General features: G+C 45.8%; 1 protein-coding gene across 1 annotated transcript in view; it reads left to right on the forward strand.

The window, feature by feature from the left end:
* The window catches only part of vta1 (vesicle (multivesicular body) trafficking 1), a 55,280-nt gene that overhangs the window by 12,479 nt on the left and 24,080 nt on the right, over window positions 1-18,721 (forward strand). The window contains exons 2-4 of the mRNA XM_084454007.1: window positions 4,374-4,468; window positions 9,846-9,973; window positions 17,629-17,704. Of these exons, the coding sequence (XP_084310133.1) occupies window positions 4,374-4,468; window positions 9,846-9,973; window positions 17,629-17,704 (299 nt within the window). The remainder of the gene's footprint in view (window positions 1-4,373; window positions 4,469-9,845; window positions 9,974-17,628; window positions 17,705-18,721) is intronic.

Below are 18,721 nucleotides of genomic sequence, written 5' to 3' on the forward strand. Positions count from 1 at the left end.
AGACCCAGACCCAACTCCCCCAGACCCAGACCCAACTTCCCCAGGTCCAGACCCAACTGACCCAGACCCAGACCCAACTTCCCCAGGCCCAGACCCAACTCCCCCAGACCCAGACCCAACTCCCCCAGGCCCAGACCCAACTCCCCCAGGCCCAGACCCAACTCCTCCAGACCCAACTCCCCCAGACCCAACTCCCCCAGACCCAACTCCCCCAAACCCAGACCCAACTCCCCCAGACCCAGACCCAACTCCCCCAGACCCAGACCCAACTCCCTCAGACCCAGACCCAACTCCCCCAGACCCAGACCCAACTCCCCCAGATCCAGGGCTGAGTGATTTGGCCAGAGCAGGAAGGAGCTGCTGGGACCCAGATCTCTGAGCAGATGTCTGCTCTCTGGGTGTGGCGGCACTGTTACCCTCCCGATAACCCCGGAACAGAACTGGAGAGGGCCAGAGAACGTCCGGGCTGCAGCTGAAAGAGAGAGAGAGACGGGGACTGGGGCAAAACGGAGATAACTACACAAGCGGTAGGCAGATGAAGGAGAGAGGGGGAAGGGGAGAGAGAAAGAGAGAGGGAGAAAGAAAGAGAGAGAGAGGTTGGCCATTTGTTTCCCTGAATGGAACAGAGGAAAGCAGGAGAGATGGACAGAATGACACAGTCAGCGAGGCTGGCGACACAGGTGGTGGAGAATGAGGATTCTCATGCACTTTCTTTCAGGGCCCAGATTTTATATTTGGCAGCCAAGAGACTGTGTTGTATGCGCTGAGGGATGTAGTACCAGGGGGACAATGGTGATTAATGCTAATATATACACATGCTGGGTCATGGATTAGAACTGGTGAGAGCCTTAGGCTGTACTTCACTCAGAACCTGATCTGATGGGATAAATAGATGAGGATGATACTGCTAGACTACGGATAGTAAATTGCCAGTTTGGGAACTTTAAATGTCTATCTGCGTACCTAGGACTGGAATTAAGGAACTGATTAGTGCTGATAAGATACTGTAAGGACAAGTGATGGCAATAATTCCAATGTACCTGTAGCTGTAATTGTTACACATGCCAAATAAACTTTATATTCTATTATACCAGGGGTTTCAAAACAGCTAAAGGCAGAAAGGCACAGGCTTTAATAGAAGGATCCAACAACACTGTGTTCAAATGAAGCGCAATCTTAGCAGCAAGCATTGACTCGGATGGAATCAAAGAACCTACAAACTCAAAATCCTTGCTATTGCTTCCAGCTAACAAGCCTAGCGGCCAGTTTTATACTCTACTGCATTACTCTAGTGGGAGAAATAGCCTCGTTTATCTCATGCTCTTCACATCCTTTCTGAGAAGTTACAGATCGTGAGTTACAGACCCAAATGAACAACGGAGCACAAGTAAACAACAACAAAGAGCAAACTCAAAAACAGATTGCATTCAGGAAACATGAGAATCCATTATCATCACCTCAAAGGCCCTCCCATCCTAGGAGGATGTGGGTTTCAAGCTAAGGGATTCTCCTAAGGTGCCGAGCTTCTGGAGAATCACTTCTCCTCTTTGTCTTCCTGCTTTTCCTCTTCCTTCCTCCTCTTCTCGCTTTCCCTCTCTCTGCTGCCCTCTTAGCTGCGCCCGTGGCCCTTACTGCGCTCACGGCTTCGGTGTCGGTGACATTTGTGAAGAGAACCACGTCCGTCCCCGTGGAACTGATCATGTGACAGTGGCGAGATTCAGTGGACAGAGGCCGTTTTTCCCTGTGGGGGGTTGCGTTTGGTCTCTCCAAGCTTCCGACCGGCTGAGGATGTTTTCACTGTGCTTTGCCAGGTTAATTATCTGTGTATGTAACTACTAGTCCACTTTTCAGACTAAAGCTTAAAGGATAATGTTCGTTTTTGACAACCTGGACCTTATTTACGGCATATTATAAGACGTTTGACTCACCGAGATAACTTTGGTGTAATTCGGAGGCCTGTAGAAGAAATGGCAATGAAGTGCCTTCTATCTAATTATCCAATTAGACAATTAACAGATGTGCGACGAAAGTGACAGCGTCTGCGACATTAGAAAGTTTGATAAGTGCCAGACCCCCTTGTCCGACACAAAAGTGTCGACAGTGATGTCATTTCTTTCAAAAGTGTCATACAACGAAGTATAAATTGGCCTTTAGGCCTTCACGAGTTGTGATTGAGTGTTTCTGTAATGTGTCAGATGGATGGGCATTACTCCAGACTATTGATGTGTGAGAGGGCTCATTGCTATCCTCAGTATCAAGGGCTTCATCATTTTCAGGTATCTCTTTCCACTTTCGCTCTCAGTGTCACAGTCCTTATCCATAGGTCTCTCCTCCTTACTCTCGCCCTCAGTGTCATAGTGTCATAGTCTCTCTCATTCTCATTCAGTCCAGCTTCTGGTAGGGTCGTATGATTTTCAGTCCCGTCTTGTCGATTGTCCTTTTCTCTCAGCATCGCTTGTGGACCATCTACATTTCGATGCCCGGCTTGTTGTACCCGAATGTAGGTGCCCCCAAGCCTGAGCTTGATGTACCCGAATGTAGGTGCCCCCAAGCCTGACTTTGATGTACCCGAATGTAGGTGCCCCCAAGCCTGACCTTGATGTACCCGAATGTAGGTGCCCCCAAGCCTGACCTTGATGTACCCGAATGTAGGTGCCCCCAAGCCTGACTTTGATGTACCCGAATGTAGGTGCCCCCAAGCCTGACAAATATCACCATACCATCTAGACTGATGACCACACTTGGACCTTTCCGCTCTGTACAATCCATCTGCTTGTCGTAGACTTTGTCCCCTATTTTATGGGTCATCTGGGGTAAGTTCACACAGTAATATCCTGAAGATGTCCACTCAAGTGCCACTGGTTGCTTGAACATCATGGCTTTGTCATTTCACTGTCCAATTCTGCACCTGCACTTTTCAGTGACATTTTGCTTAAAAGCAATGGGATCTGTTGGGACAATTTCAGTTTCAATTTGACATTGCTTCTTCCCTTTCTTGGCAGGAATTTGTAGAACAAAGAAAGTGACATTTTGCTTAAAAGCAATGGGATATCTGCTGGGACAACTCAATAACGCACTCTGTGTTAGTCCGCCTCCCTTGACAACGAACAATGTTGCATTCTTCACCTGTCAGTCTCTCATCTGTCAAGGCTGCATCTTCATTTTTATGTGGATAGTCCTTTGCCCAGTGATGTGTGCATTGGCAACTGCACACCATGTTTCCCGTATCTATTGAGTTGACCCTGAACAACCGTTTGCAGATTCGCTTCTAATCTGACTTCATGTTCACAAACAAGAGGCTTGAATGAGTGGTACACGCTAGCTGTTTGTCTTTAACATTGAGTCCCACAGTACCTAGTAGTTTAAAAGCTAGCACAGCATCTAGAAGTTCTATTTCAAATTGACGTACTCTGTTGTACTGACGTTCAAATGTACATACTCTGTTGTACCGACGTTCAAATTCGACAATGTAATCAACTCCATCTTCTCTTGTGAACCTGTCAAACTCTGTGTACGCCTCGTACTGGCAGTCTTTTTCCTCTTTTAAAAACACAGAATCCAATTTTGCTGGAAGTGTAGTCATTCCATCATCTTTCTTGGGGATCTGTGGGGATGTCCAGTGCACTGTTCTTGGCCCTTCCCGTTAGCGATAAGGCAACCGCCAATGCCTTCTTTTTTTCTTTTTTTACAGGTTGGTAACCGGCCTCCAAATGTTAACCTAATTTTTCCAACTTTCGGAAGACTTCTCATCAAACGGCAGCGGAATTTGTCCATCCTCTGTTACCAATGTTAGTCCTATAACTCCAACGACAGCTGTATGCATTAATACTCTGCTTGACACAACGGCAGCCTCTAGCTGCACTTCCAATCAACTGATCACTCTCCTGTGCACAGTGCATAACCTGGCACTTGCTAACTTTGCACATGCGCAGTGTACAACATGGAACTTTACAATTGGTTGGCCCGTCACTCCGAGACCCAAGGTCTCGTCTCTTTTCTGTCCTGGCCCCGCAGTGGTGGAATGACGCACTGACATCAGGCAAGCAGAGTTGCTTCCCATCTTTCGTTGTAATCTCAAAATTCACCACTTCAAGTACTTCCTGGATCCTTCCTCTTAAGCACCTATTGTGTTTTAGTGCTCTTGCACTTTGGCTTTAGCACTAGATTATGCTCTTAATCATTTGTTTAGAAAGGTGATGCACTTGTGAGTCCTGGTGAGTAGTAGCACACTGACTACCTACGTTAAATGCAATTATTGTAAATCACTTAGTATGAAAGCATCTGCTAAATGACTCTAATGTGATGTAGTATAATATCTGCAATTTAATAATAACCATCTTTCTCTCTCTCTCTCTCTCTCTCTGCCTCTCCAGGCATGCTATATTCCATGCAGACAGGAATGAAGCTGGACAGCAAGACACCGGAGTGTCGGAAGTTCCTGGTCAAACTGATGGACCAGTTGGAGGAGGTAAGAAAGAAAGGTCGACAGTTGGAACAGCAGGTTCTGGAGTCAGATTGACTCGCAATCTATACAGAGTCCATGTTGACTCTTTCTGCTATGATGACACCATCGTATCTGTCCATTTTTGAGTTGAGCTGGTATTAAACAACCTCAAAGAATAGGCTACTTCACATTCCAGTGCTGTGTCTAATTGCTATAAAGATGACTTGGATAAATTATGAAGATAACTGTAGCTAAAGTACAAATCACTGAAATGGCAGGTTATAGTTGGTTAGTCTTTGGGGATCATGGATCTTTCCATGCGCATGCTGGGCGCTAACAGCACTTTAAACATCTTGACATTTGAGTGTGTTTGTGTGGGAGCTCTCTTATGGTGACATTAGGGCCTCACAGAGAGACTGCAGTGGCTGTCTTCTGGTTCCTCTGAGGGTGTAGCCCACCCATCCAGGGTTGTGAACAACAATACGTCTGGGGATTGATGGATAGATAGACAGACAGACATGTGTTACAGCTTAGATAGGCTATTGACACTGTAGGAATCCTGGAACAAGCTGAACATTTTGATGTATAATATGTCTGTGTAGCTTATAAACTGTAGAAAACGGGTATGAATTCAAAATTATCAGCTCAAAAGTTAATTTTAAAATTCAGTTGGCATCCTTGAAACAGGTAAAGGTCCTGAACATTTCAAACTTAGAAGTAGGTTTCTAGCACAAAAAATGACAGACAAAGGTTTCAAAGTTGTAGAGGATTTCAAGTTCCGCCCTTGAAATGTTGAAAAAAGCTGAATATATTAAATGTATAAAAGATCTGAAAGAAGTAAAGCTGAACATTTTGATATTTGAATTTCTGTAGCTCAAAGTAAGAATTTGTTGAAGGGTGAAGAGTATTTTGATGTTTTTCCCATTGACTTCCATTGTAAAAAAAAAAAAAAAAAAAGTGGAAAAAGCTGATTATTTAGAGAAGTATAAAAATCTGAATTCCCATGTCATCAAATAGCTGAACATTTTGATATTTGAATGGGTTCTGTAGCTCAAAGTATGAATGAGTTCAAGAATGGCAAAACATGTAAGGAAAAAAAATAAACTAAAGAACTGGAGAACAATGTGAATGCTGAATCGGTGTTCACACTAACGAAGAACTGGAGAACAATAATGCTAAATAGTGGGACTACCATAAGTTATCATAATTAAAGGGCCACAATAGGGTTCTCTTTGTGGTACGTTTGTTTAAGTGAAAGCCCCAGTGTCGTTCACACCACTCAGGAGGAGCTACTGTAATTGGACTTTGAGCGAGCTTACCTCACATCTGCCACGCTGTGCAGTCTGGAGCATAACTCATTTTTGGAAAGCGCTGTGTGTTTAGAATACCATTCAACCTCAGCCTCCCGGAGGCAGGCTCACACCCTCGGTCTGGCCAGTAATTGAGGTGGAGCTGCGCTGAAAGAAACACATTGCCCGGAGTTCAGCTTACGTGATCCCTTCATCTTTCGTGGCACAATTGAAACTAATTGGAAGTCAGGCGTTGAGGGTAATCGTCATCGTACAGTGCCGCTTAACCCCTCTCCTCTTGTCCCGTGCGCTCTATCTCCCTCCCTGTTTGCTCTCTCTCGCTCCCCACTCTCTCTCTCTCTCTCTTTCTCCCCCCATCCACCCCCCTCTCTTCCTCCCAGATATGACCGTCAGTGGAAACTTAAATGGAAACCGAACATTTTATCCAATAATAATAATGACTTATTCCATGCCAAAGTATGGCTCGGTCCAGCGCAGCTTCTTATAGCGATGGAAGAGAAGCAGCGATAACCATACGCGGCCCACGGTCTTCATCGACGTTACGCAAGCTCCCTTTGAGAGATGCGTGACCCCCAGCTCGTTAAGAGCCCTGGCACATGCTCCTCAGAGTTCAAACGACGGGAGCTTTATGGCGTTTTCCTGCGCAGAGAGAAACAGGAAGTGGGGCTCACAGGGGCTGTTTTGCTCCCGAAAGCCCAGGGCCCCAGAGAGCTTTATAGAGATCCCAGGTCCAATTAGTTACCAGGCCCAGCCCCCCGGGAGTTACCCGTTCCTAGGGGCCGTGGTTTATTGGCACCTGAGTGGCCTTCATTAACTCGTCTCCCAGCTCCCGGATGTCTCTGCCAGGCTGGCTAAGAGCTTAGAGCCCCCATTCCTTAAGGCTACATCCGCTCTAAAAGGCCTTTTAATTGACTAGGGGGTTCGGGGTGGGGTTGGGGGTGAACTATAAAGTAGCCATTAACCCACCAGACTGGGTCAAGACAGGAACAGCGCTGTGATGCCGCTCCACTCACAGTGGCCCTGTTCACACGCCTGGCATTAACATGCGTCTTGGCCGAGCCGATCGCAATTGGACAGCTCTATGTACAGGTGTGGCACCAAATGCGTCTCGACTCAAACCACATCCTTTCAGCAGTGTGAACGCGAATGTGTCCGGGCCACATTGATGGCAACTGACATCCTCTGCCTCCTAGGGAGTGTGTGGGCTACTTCATTCATCTGTGTGTGCGAAGAAGCCCCAGTCCCATTGTCCCGTAGCTTAGGCTGTAGAGCAAAGACCCGCATTCATCGATCGTTGGCTCGTGTCCGTATAGTGTTAAGCTAATTGGATCTCAAATGTGCACCCTGCCAAATTAACGGCTTGGTTGATAGCCTTCTGAGAGCCAATAGTGAGACCGTCACGCTTAAAATCTGGAGCGCTGGAGGCACAGGGCGCCTGTAGGGAGCAAGTGCAGTGTTCTCTTTCAAAATCTTACTTTAGGCTGTCCATCCACATGGTTTTATCTTCTCTTAATCTGATATTTGACTTGCGGCGTTGCCCATCGACTCTATTTTACGAAATCGCTCTATTGTCTGTTGTGCCAATTGGCATTCCAAACAGCATAACATATGACCATCACTTGAGGATAGTATTGCAGGTTTTTTATTTATTTTTTATTCTTGAAGCAAGTTCATTTAGACTCTCGCGGCTCTCAAATTGACCTCGATCGCCATCCAACAGCAGGAGAGTCAAATATAGAATTTTAAATCCAAGCGTTGAAGTTTCATGGACACCGGAGAATAGCCGATTACATTTTTAGAATCCGAAGCCTATGCTGTGCCCGACCAGGAGGCTGCCGCCATCGCCGTGCAGGAGCAGCGATATGTACTGTCGGGCTTCGCAGCGTTATGAGGACAATGAACTTGGTCCCCTCAGGGACGAGGAGATTGAAACGGGGGGGGGTTGGGTGGTACTCCCTCCCCCCCCTGTCCCCTTCACTCAAGATGCATGTGGAGACGCATTCTAATGCCGGGTGTGAGCTGACGTACTAGAGCTGTTCACTTGTGTGCTGATCACCCAAGACATACAGTATGTAGGCCTACATACAGAGTTATTCTCCATGACTATTCTCAGGATGTTGGGGATTCAGTGGTGTTATTTTTCTTTTAAATCACGGGGGAAATAAGTTGGTTGAGATAGGGATTCATTATGAAAAAAATCAATACACTGTGGCTCTTTTCTTTGTACCTATTGACAGTTTAAGCAGCCGTCCTCTCTCCTCTCCCCTCTCCCCTCTATCTCGTCTCTCCTCTGCTCTCCTCTCCTCTCTCCTCTATCTCCTCTCCTCTCTCCTCTTCTCTCTCCTCTCTCCTCTCCTCTCGTCTGTCTCCCCTGTCCTCTCCCAAACGGCAGGACTCCACTCCCATCAGCTGTGTTCCTAAATTCCTGCGCTAGGCTCCAGTACAGTACAGCTCAGTCACCACGCGCTGCTGCCTCTAAGGCAAAGCTGGCCGGGTTTTCTGTAACACACAGAACAGTATGTCCATTCAGCGGCGCCGGGTCCACCTGCCCAAAGGTAACCAGTATTATTTGCTTTAGTGATTTTACGGGGAAACCCTAGCCCGACCGAGGCGGCCCAGAGAAGGGCTATCGGTGCCACAGCATGTGGGCTTAGCAGGCGGAGGCTAGGCTAACGCTGGGCTCCCCGCCACTACAAACCATTAAGCCACTGCACGACACTGGGAGCATTTGATTTAACAGCAGGGGCAGGCAGGGGTTGAGCATACAAGGATACGGTGGTGAATTTACACAAATCGAACAGCCGCGATTCTGACAGAATTCGTATTCCACATTTAGTTTAGTATAGTTTCATGGTGAGTTTTCCCAGTGGTAAACTGCAATGTAAAAGAGCTGTCAGGTCCTGAGTGAAATTGTCATGGCCTTTTCACACAGGTGAAATGCCCTGTTCTCCTCAGTGGGTGTTAAGTGGCATTAGCCTTGTAGTATTAGCCTTGTTCAGTACTGAGAATTCTTGAGAAGCGAGAGGAGCAAAAATCTCCCTCCCCGAGGACCCTCAACTACCCGGCTATAGTAATTATAGTTTTCTGGAGTGGAATCAAAGTGTGTGTGTGTGTGTGTGTGGTGTGTGTGTGTGAGTGTGTGAGAGTGTGTGAGAGTGTGTGAGAGTGTGTGAGTGTGTGAGAGTGTGTGAGAGTGTGAGAGTGTGTGAGTGTGTGTGTGTGTGTGTCTCAGGAACGCATGAGTCACTCCATGGAAATCCTCACTTCTGTGAGTAAGACATCTCTAGTTTGTCAAAGCACAGCTCACACAGAGAACTTCTTTTATACATAATGCATTCAGTGTGTGTTTGAGAGAGTATCTGAGGTGATTTTAGAGAGATTTTTAATTGGTGTTTTTAATTGGTGTTTTGAGATATTTTTTTTTGAAGCCTTTATTCAAGTTGTTGATAAATTGTTGGTTTATTCATATACGTCCCTGCTGCTTTGTCACCCGGTTTAATTTTATGTTAATCACTTCATCCCTGAATTTATTTTGGAGACTTAACGGTGAGAATTTGAGCAGTTAGAATTTGTGTGTGTGTGTGTGCACGGTTGGTGTGCGTGAGCACGCTCACGCCTACAGTATGTGCGTGTCGAGTCTGTGGGAAAAACCATCACAAAGTGCAAAGTGCAGCGCTTAGTGTCGGCGCGCGGAGACGGATGGGTCGGGCGAGAGGAGGCGCCGAGCAGCTGCCTGGATGGATGGTCCTCTGTGAGGTGTATCTCTCCTGCCTGGCCGCTCGCGCTGACATTTAAAACCTGCAGGCCAGACAAACACACACACACACACCGGCTCGCCCATGGTCTTCTTCACTGATCTAGTACGGGCGGCGATTGATCCTTGTGCATTTTCATAACCACCCTGTGTTTGTGTTTCCCTCAAGGTAAAGCCTATTGAATTACTAGATTTCTATTTGTCTGCAGTGAAACTGAATGATTTTTCAAGAGTAGCCAGGTGGTCCGTGCAGGGCCGCTGTGGCATCGCAGCTGCGCGCGGGATGCGGAGTGTGAACGGAGTGCTGACGCGCGACCCGAATGTTTGTGCGTTCCAGATGAAGAAGGAGCTGAGCGACAACGAGTCCATCACCCAGGAGGTGGTGGGCAACGCCCACGTGGAGAACTACGCCCTGAAGATGTTCCTGTACGCAGACAACGAAGACCGAGCCGGGCGCTTCCACAAGTAAGCCGCCGTCTCCACTGTCGGCCCGCCCTCGGCCGTGCGCTCTGCCTCCCTTTGCTTGGAGAACATTTGTTTTATCTTTAATGAGTTTCAGTTAATCATCACTGGGTTTTTCATTCTTCACACTTGGAGCGGCCATTTTTTGCTAGTCGTCCAGTTACAGAAGACTGATCGCCATACTGTGTATATTCAAAAAGATCCCCCCCAAAAAATCTGGACCGCGATGAAACCTGCCTGTGTTTCAACCTCACAATCTCTCAGTTTGACTGGACTGCTACAGTCTCTGAGTCTAGCTGAACCACAGCCTAACTGGACCACGGCCTACTTTAGTCTCTGTCATCCTCCTCTGTCTGTCATCCTCCTCCGGTTCCAATACCTCAACCTTCTTGGTCACCCTCTCCTCTCACTGAACCCTGACCATAAATGATCACTCTACAACTCCAGCCCAGAAAGGCCAGGCCAAACTCCACTCGCTAAAATTAGCTGTGTGTGTGTGAGATTCTTATTGGCTTCGGTGTAGATTGCATAGCATGGTGGTTGGCGCTGCATGTCTGTTGTCTGCTCTGACGTCAAACACACACACACACACACAGGGCTAGACACACGACAGGACCAGGTTTCCAAACAGAGACACGGAGGCTGCCGGCTAATCCACTGGTCCCAGATCTGTAGCTGTACAGACTGACAATGATGGCCTTAAGCGGTATAGGACATGATGGGACCCTAGCAGGACCTGTCGTCACCTAGCATCCCAGAGCAGGTGTGCTGATCTAGGTCCCAGTCTGTCCCAGTTTGTCCCAGTATGTAATGGCGTTGAGTTGGTTAAAGCCACTCCTCAGTATAAATGCCACCCACCCGCGCCAATCGAATTGACAGCTTTTCGGTTTCAAAAGGCACAGCCGATCCCAGAATGGCATTCTTACTCTAAGAGGCCTGATACATATACAGGCTCGGTCAGACTAACCTGGATGCATGAAGGTTGAATCGGTACTTTCACCGGGCATTGAGAGAGAGATCCGTCCTAGATTGGCTCTGATTACCTCAGGAACAGACTTCATACAGGGAGCCCTGTCATGGCTTCTTACTACTTTCAAAATGATAGCCAATTGCCTTTGTATTGGGTATGTGGTTTTGGACACACTGGCTCTTTGCTTCAATCCAATCAAAGCAATCACAGAGATTCAAGGACTTTGCTTTACCTTCATTTATTTTGGTGATGCAGCCACAGGAAGACAACTTACAAAAATCTGTGATGAACTTTGTCCAAATAATATTAACAAAAAAATAGCGGTCAAAAGACTATACCGCTCCCATCTTCTCAAAACAAACAATCTCTCTCTCACACCTGTCCTCATTAACCCCTTTATGCCCACACCCCTTCATGAAGTCATTTCCTGTTCTACACAATGCATATGAAACAACAGCAGGGGGAGTGCTCAACATTGGCTGGTTCAGGCAAAGTGAATAATGAATAGTCAGATATGTCAATAATAAAGCAAATTAATCAATGAAGTATAATCATTCAGATGAAAGGAAAAATGGCTCTAACAAGCCCCGTTTTTAATGTGCAAAGTCAGCAGTGCTAAGCCCTATAAGCCCGACATAATATTCCAAACAGATTGGTCAACATACATTCATTCTATGGTGTTGGAATCCTCCCCCCCCCCCCCTATTTTCATGCAACACACATAAGTTATCATAAGTTGTGATAAATCCGCTTTGATAAGTATGACGGTACTTTCTACTCTTCCAGGATGCAGCATAATGTTGCCCTGTTTTTGTTCATCATAATTACACGCTAGGGAGACAGATTGAACACGCCAACTGAACATGTTCTATATGGTAATAATTTGGTCTATAGACGTTGCCTCTGCAGTACATTGCAAATCTGTAAGGTCCTCAATAATGCCCTAATTAGTTCCCTAGCAACAAGATATGTTTCACTCAAATCGAATAATGTCTGTTGCCATGGCACTCAACAGCTGATGACTCATTCCAACAAACAAAACATTTCTAATAACGAAAAAGTGTCTAATTTATGTATAATCTCTTTCCCTTGATTTGCATTCTGAAGATTAATTTAAAAGTGTTTATGCTTGCAGCACAAAATGCCTAATGTTTATCTAACTTCTGAAGTAAGTATTGAAGTAACGGGTTGGAAGTCTTAGCGCTTTTTCCATTAAGAAGATAATTAGCACAAAATAGATCTAAACGTTACTGCAACATGATTGATGGAAAAAGAACAATGATTTTGACTATCTTATTTAATATGGTCGCTAGGAGTGGATTAGTGAGATTTGATTAAACATTCATGATAAAAGGTTGGAGCGATATAGAGTGGCGAGGTCTCACTTTAGGCTCAGAACCCACTATGGGCTTAAAAATCATCTTCAATGATGTTTTAACTTTTAGAGCAAAGCATATTCTATTCTAGGAGCTTCTGGGCAATTCCAGTGTTATGGATGTGACATTTGGACTCAGAATGACAAGCAAAATGTCTCAGTAAAAGTACAGTTCTTACAAGATGCAATTTTCTAATGGATAATATAAGAGCATCCAATGGGGAGAAAAGAGGGGCAATTTTTTTTTTTTTATAAATAAATTAAGCCACAAAAAGATGTGCATTATGGATGTAACAGGAAATGACAGTCATTTTCTGGAGACTATACTTTTTTGTGCGTGGCTGTAAGCCAGCGCACCTAGGATAGCAAATATCCATTTGCAGTCCCTCCCTGGCTTACTCCCTCGCTCTGCCCCGTTGTTGACCTGCAGCTCTATGTTGCTACCACAAGAGGCAGTGGTTGTCTTCACCGGTGGGAGCAGGTGGGTAGCCCGGAGAGGGCTCCACTGCCCCCGACCCAATATGACGGGAGGGGGCGGAGTCCTAGGGTCTTCACTGGTGGGGGCAGGTGGATGGCTCGGAGAGAGGTACACTGTCCATGACCGGCTCTGACCCGAGGGGGCGGAGTCTCACCATCACGCCACTATCCATGCCACGGATCCCACAACTCAGCCCCTGAGTGGGCTAGAGACCCACGGTCTTCGCCAGTGGGTGCAAGGAGATTCCCCAGAGGCCACTGTACTGCGCTCAATCAGCTCTGACCCAAGCGGGCGGAGTCTCGCCACCACACCACTATCCATGCCATGAACTTCACAACTCAGCCCCTGAGCGGGCTAGAGACGCACGGTTTTCACCAGTGGGTGTATGGAGATTGCCCGGAAGTAACTTCACTACACCCGAACCCCTCTGACCTCTGGCCTGGTTTAAACTTAAGTCTAATGCAGAAAGTTCGATATCCACATGATGAAGGAGTCTTGGCTGAACATAAAAATAGCAATGTTAAACATATTTGATATTTTATTTACAATTTTATGAGGAAAATAGGCCTGGTCTAATGTGGTCTACTGTAGATTGAGAAAAAGAGTGAAATCAATCTTCACTCTGTTTTCACATAGAATAAGGGTTTCTCAAATCTGAAACTTTGTTTTAATGAGTCCCTGAAGTCTACTTGATAATCTAGTGCAGATTTGACAGGTCTAAATACTGTGGTTTTTGATCAAGGCCTGGTCTAATGTGGTCTAGATGTGGGATAAAGAGTGAAATCGCTGTTTTTCTGTTTTTCACAAATAGGATAAATGTTTGACAAATCTGAAACTGTGTTTTAATGAGTCTCTGGAGTCTATTTGATAATCTAGTGCAGGTTTGACAGGTGTAAATCATGTTGTTTTTAATCTAGGCCTGGTTTAATGTGGTCTAGATGGGGGAAAAAAGAGTCAATTCCCCCTTTTTCACACACACACACACACACACACACACACAGACAGACACGCAGAAACACACGTGCGCATGCACAGACAACGCGGTAGGAAAGATCTCAACAAGGTTTTATCAGCCAACCAAACCATCTATCCTAGAGTTCTAATTCAATGTTTTTCTTAAATGGTAACAGTTAGCAATGTCGAGGCTTCATGCCAACATGTGGAACAGGACTGTCATTATGTGCTTGAGGCATATCCATTTGGTGTAGGCCTATTCACAATTCTCTAGTTTGATTGTCACATCCATAACGCTGTCACATCCGTAACACACAAAAATGACATTAAAAAGGAGAGTGGGAACGACTAGGCTATTTTATGATATCATATACATCTGTGAAAGTTAGCCTTGCACAGAAAGTTTAGGTAATATTGCATTTCAGACGCATGTTTTATAGCAACTTTTCCTGAAAAACATTACGGACTTGCTGTCCTGTAAAAACGCATCACTTTAACCAGGCTCAACAGTTAAAGGGAAAAACTCAAATTACATTTTGCTACACCAGCCCCTCGTCCTCAAAGTAGAGGCTGGGGAATCAGTTTGGGTGAAAAATCAGGCCCTTATGCCCCTTCGAGAAATCATGCAATTAGGTTTATTGAAAAAGTGTTTTTTTTATAATTGTGATTCCTGTTGTAGTGAGGGGAAATGTGTAATTTCATAAATAATCTGGTCAGATTAATTCTGTACCCCAAAATATAGACCTTGATGATACATTTTAAAGTGATTTTGTTATGAAAAGTGTTTTCATTTTTTTCATGGTGAGGGTGACATTTACATGGAATTGGCCTTCTGTTAAACACAGACGGCATATTTTGTGAATCCCATTCCCATATCCCATATAGGGATTTTGGACTAGGACCCAAATTGTGGCGGCGCTAACTTTCAGCCTACAAAATGACTACATCACCTCACCACTATAAGAATGGTACGCATGCTCAGTCAGAATGTGTCTATAGTACTCCGCTCTAAATACCAAAGACGTTCACCTCATGCCCAATAGGTAATATTGTATTCCATTCGCTACATTGTTGATGGAAAATGCTTTAGCGAGCTACTAAAATATGCATCAATACGGGGCATTATGACATCAGCTTCAAATATCGCTCAAGTTCATGTCAATTTAGGTGTTCATTTGCTTGAAAATCTTATGAAAAAAGGGATGAGATGCATTTGATGAGCTTTCCAGTCATGTTTTTGTGCATTTTCAAGGTTTTTGAGACCAAGGCAGAATCATGGGGAAGTATGAAAGTATGAAAGCATGAAATAGTGCAAGTGCAAGAGAGAGAATGGAGCGGGGGGGGTGTCAGATTGGCTATCTGGGAGTCAGTGGAAGAAGGCGGGAAGAAGGATGAGAGAGGTCTTTTGAGGATCTCTGTGTAGGCTACAGTCTTGACAGCTACCACTGTACATGTAGACGGCTGGACTTCTGGCAGACAGTCAGTCTGCTGTGTGTGTTTGTGTGCGCGCGTGTGTATGAGTGAGTGAGTGAGTGAGTGAGTGAGTGAGTGAGTGAGTGAGTGAGTGAGTGAGTGAGTGAGTGAGTGAGAGAAAGAGAGAAAGAGAGAAAGAGAGAAAGAGAGAAAGAGAGAAAGAGAGAAAGAGAAAGAGTGAGAGTGAGAGTATGTGTGTGTGTCTGTATATGTGTGTGCATGTGTGTGTGTGTCCAGATAAAAAGTCCCACTCTGTTGGAGAATGTAGGCTGGAATGTGCATGTCTCAGTTTATCTGTGCCTCTCTCTCTCTCTCTCTCTCTCTCACACACACACACACACACACACACACACACCATGTTCTCGTGGTCAAATATTATTGCCTGAGATATGTAGACTAACAGGCCCAAATGTCACCATGGGACCACATATGTTCTGGCCGGACTGGCTGACTGGCCTAGCTGACTGGTTGGACTGGACTAGCTGGCTCGACTAACTTACTGACTGGCTGGACTAGCTGACTGGCTGAACTAGCTGACTAGCTGGCTGGACTAATTTACTGACTGGCTGGACTAGCTGGCTGGACTAATTTACTGACTGGCTGGACTAGCTGGCTGGCTGGACTGGACTAACTGACTGGCCGGCTGGCTGGCTGGACTGACTCGGCTGGCTGACTGCATTAGCTGGTTGGACTGGCTGGCTGGCTGACTGGACTAGCTGAATGAACTAGCTGACTGGCTGTCTTGACTAGCTGACTGGCTGGTTAGACTAGCTGACTGGCTGGTTGGACTAGCTGACTGGACTAGCTGACTGGCTGGTTGGACTAGCTGACTGGACTAGCTGACTGGCTGGTTGGACTAGCTGACTGGCTGGTTGGACTAGCTGACTGGCTGGTTGGACTAACGTAGCTGACTGGACTAGCTGACTGGCTGGTTGGACTGGCTGGGGGGTTGCCTAGATGGACTGATGGTCTGGCTGGCGGCTAGACTGGACGGTGTGTGTGTGTGTGGGTGCGTGCGTGCGTGTGTCTGGAGCCACACGTGGAACAATACACACATAAAATGTCTTCAAGTCAGCATTAGGGGAAGTAGAGTTGTATGAATATTCCATCCATCACCTGAGAACACAAAGCAGGCCTACGTGAGACTGGCCCTGGCGTCCAGACGCTGTGGGATTAGCTCACCAGTGGAGGAGTACAGAGCACAGCGAGCCAGTTTATGGGAGCTAAGCTGGAATAAGAGACTCCCCTCCCTCCGCTCTCCTGTCACGGCACACCCAACAAGGCCTACATTGACATGGAAACTCACCAAACTCAGAATGTCATCGCTAAAGTTGCTCAATGTGTGGGTCCCCTCTCAACAACTGTGCCGTCTAAGATCAGACATCTTGGTGTTACTTTTGATCAGGGGGTACTGGAATACCCCTTTTATCTGCCTCAGCGAGGCATCTGTGGACTGTCTAAAAAAGGTCCAAAGCTCTGCTGCTAGGTTGCTGGGGCGGCTGTAGCTCAGTTGGTAGAGTGGGTCGTTCAGTGATCGAAGGGTCAGTGGTTCGAATCCCAGCCCCAACTGTCCACATGTCGAAGTGTCCTTGAGCAAGACACCTAACCCCAAAATTAGCAGGTTAGCACCTTGCATGGCAGCTACCACCATTGGTGTGTGAATGTATGGGTGAATGAGAGGCCATTGTAAAGCGCTTTGAGTGCCGCTAAGGTGGAAAAGCGCTATATAAGTGCAGTCCATTTACCATTTACCATTTAGGTCCAGAAAGACCTGTCACGTTACTCCCATCCTAGCCTCCTTACACTGGCTCCCTATCAGTTTTAGGACCCAGTTTAAGGTACCCGTCATCACTTTCACTCCTGTATGTGTGTGCTGCATGCTTCCCGAGCCCAGCTGTGAGAGACCTTTTACTAGCTCCACACACACACACACACACACACACACACACTCACATTTACTGTCAGCATAAGACATGAAAATTACAGTGCAAATGCATCCGTGACAGTTTGATCTATTTGGAGGAAGTTCCAATGTCTCACCAAACCTAATTTCATTGCTGTCCGCCCGTTCTGCCAATCAGTCATTGTACCCTATTCCAATCTGTTCTACCCTATTCATTTGTCCTCTGTAGATTTGAACACCTTCACCATAGCTGGGACAGCATGATTGATCAATATGTTGGTGTATTTATGATTTATTATATACTTGTGTGTATTCATTATTATATTTGTTATGGATTTGTGCATATTGATAATGTATTTTGTGCATATTGATTATGGATTTGTGTATATGGGTTGTACATTTGTGTACATAACTGCACTGTGTATATTAATTGTATAGAGTATGCATATTCATTTGATATTTGTGTATATTAATGATATATTTGTGTATGTTGTGTTTGTTCCAGGAACATGATCAAGTCGTTCTACACCGCCAGTCTTCTGCTAGACGTTCTCTGTGTGTTTGGAGAGCTCTCAGAGGAGGTACGTCCTTAAGGTGGAACTCTCCTGTTCTACTATACCTTATCTATGACATGTCTACCCCCGATCATGCCACTTTAGGGCTGTACCCAACTCTGAATTTTGTGAGGCGATTCGAATCAGATTAGCCTGTTCAAACAAGAGATTTGATTATGCGTCCATTCATTCGTTCCTCCTTTTTCCCCCTAGGCTGAGGGGAGATCGCGGTATTCGGGACAGCTGTCGAACTTAAAACGCAAACTCGTAGGCAGCACAATAAAAAGACCCCTGTTTTTGTTGTTAAACATGAATCATCTAGCCCACACAGCATGTCCATGTACTTCAGATGCCCCCATGTTTTTATGCAGTTTGCAATAGCCTACATTAGGGTTGGGAGATTTGACCATAGTCTCCTCAACTGGGAAAGCATGCGCGAATAGGCTCATGCGGGCAGCAGTCAACAAGCAAACGTTAGAGCTCACTCTGTCCACTGGAGAAAAATCCTTATATCTTAGTTAATTCCTTTCCTTATATCTTAGTTAATATAAGAAGATTGATTTAGGAAATCAGTTTTGAGTTGTGATATTCCGTTTGGGAAATGCATGTGATTGCTGGCGCATAGTAGGCTAGGCTAGGCTAGGCGTACAGCGAAGGGGAGTGGGGTTCCCTGCCTTCTTCCGTCCACTATATCAGTCATATGTCTCCTTTTACTGCACAACAAATAGTATCAGTAATAGCCTAGGTCTAAAATGAATGCTTGGCCTGTCCTATATAAATAACAAGGCCGGTGGGTGGTCTTAGCCCACCAGCGCATCTTGACGGTGGATCAAAAAAACGACTGCTCGACTTCAAGAATCTCAGTCGACTTCAATCAATCGATCAATCAAAGCTTTATTTGTATAGCGCATTTCATACCCAGAGGCAACACAATGCGCTTTACAGAGAACAAGGGAGGTGGGTATACGACCCAGCCCTTCATATTCCAGAGGGAAGCAAAAAAAACAGTAATCACCCGGGGGCCAGACTTTAGGGTCACCGACT

The sequence above is a fragment of the Borostomias antarcticus genome (genome assembly GCF_949987555.1).
Source record: "Borostomias antarcticus genome assembly, chromosome: 19".
Classification (NCBI taxonomy): domain Eukaryota; kingdom Metazoa; phylum Chordata; class Actinopteri; order Stomiiformes; family Stomiidae; genus Borostomias; species Borostomias antarcticus.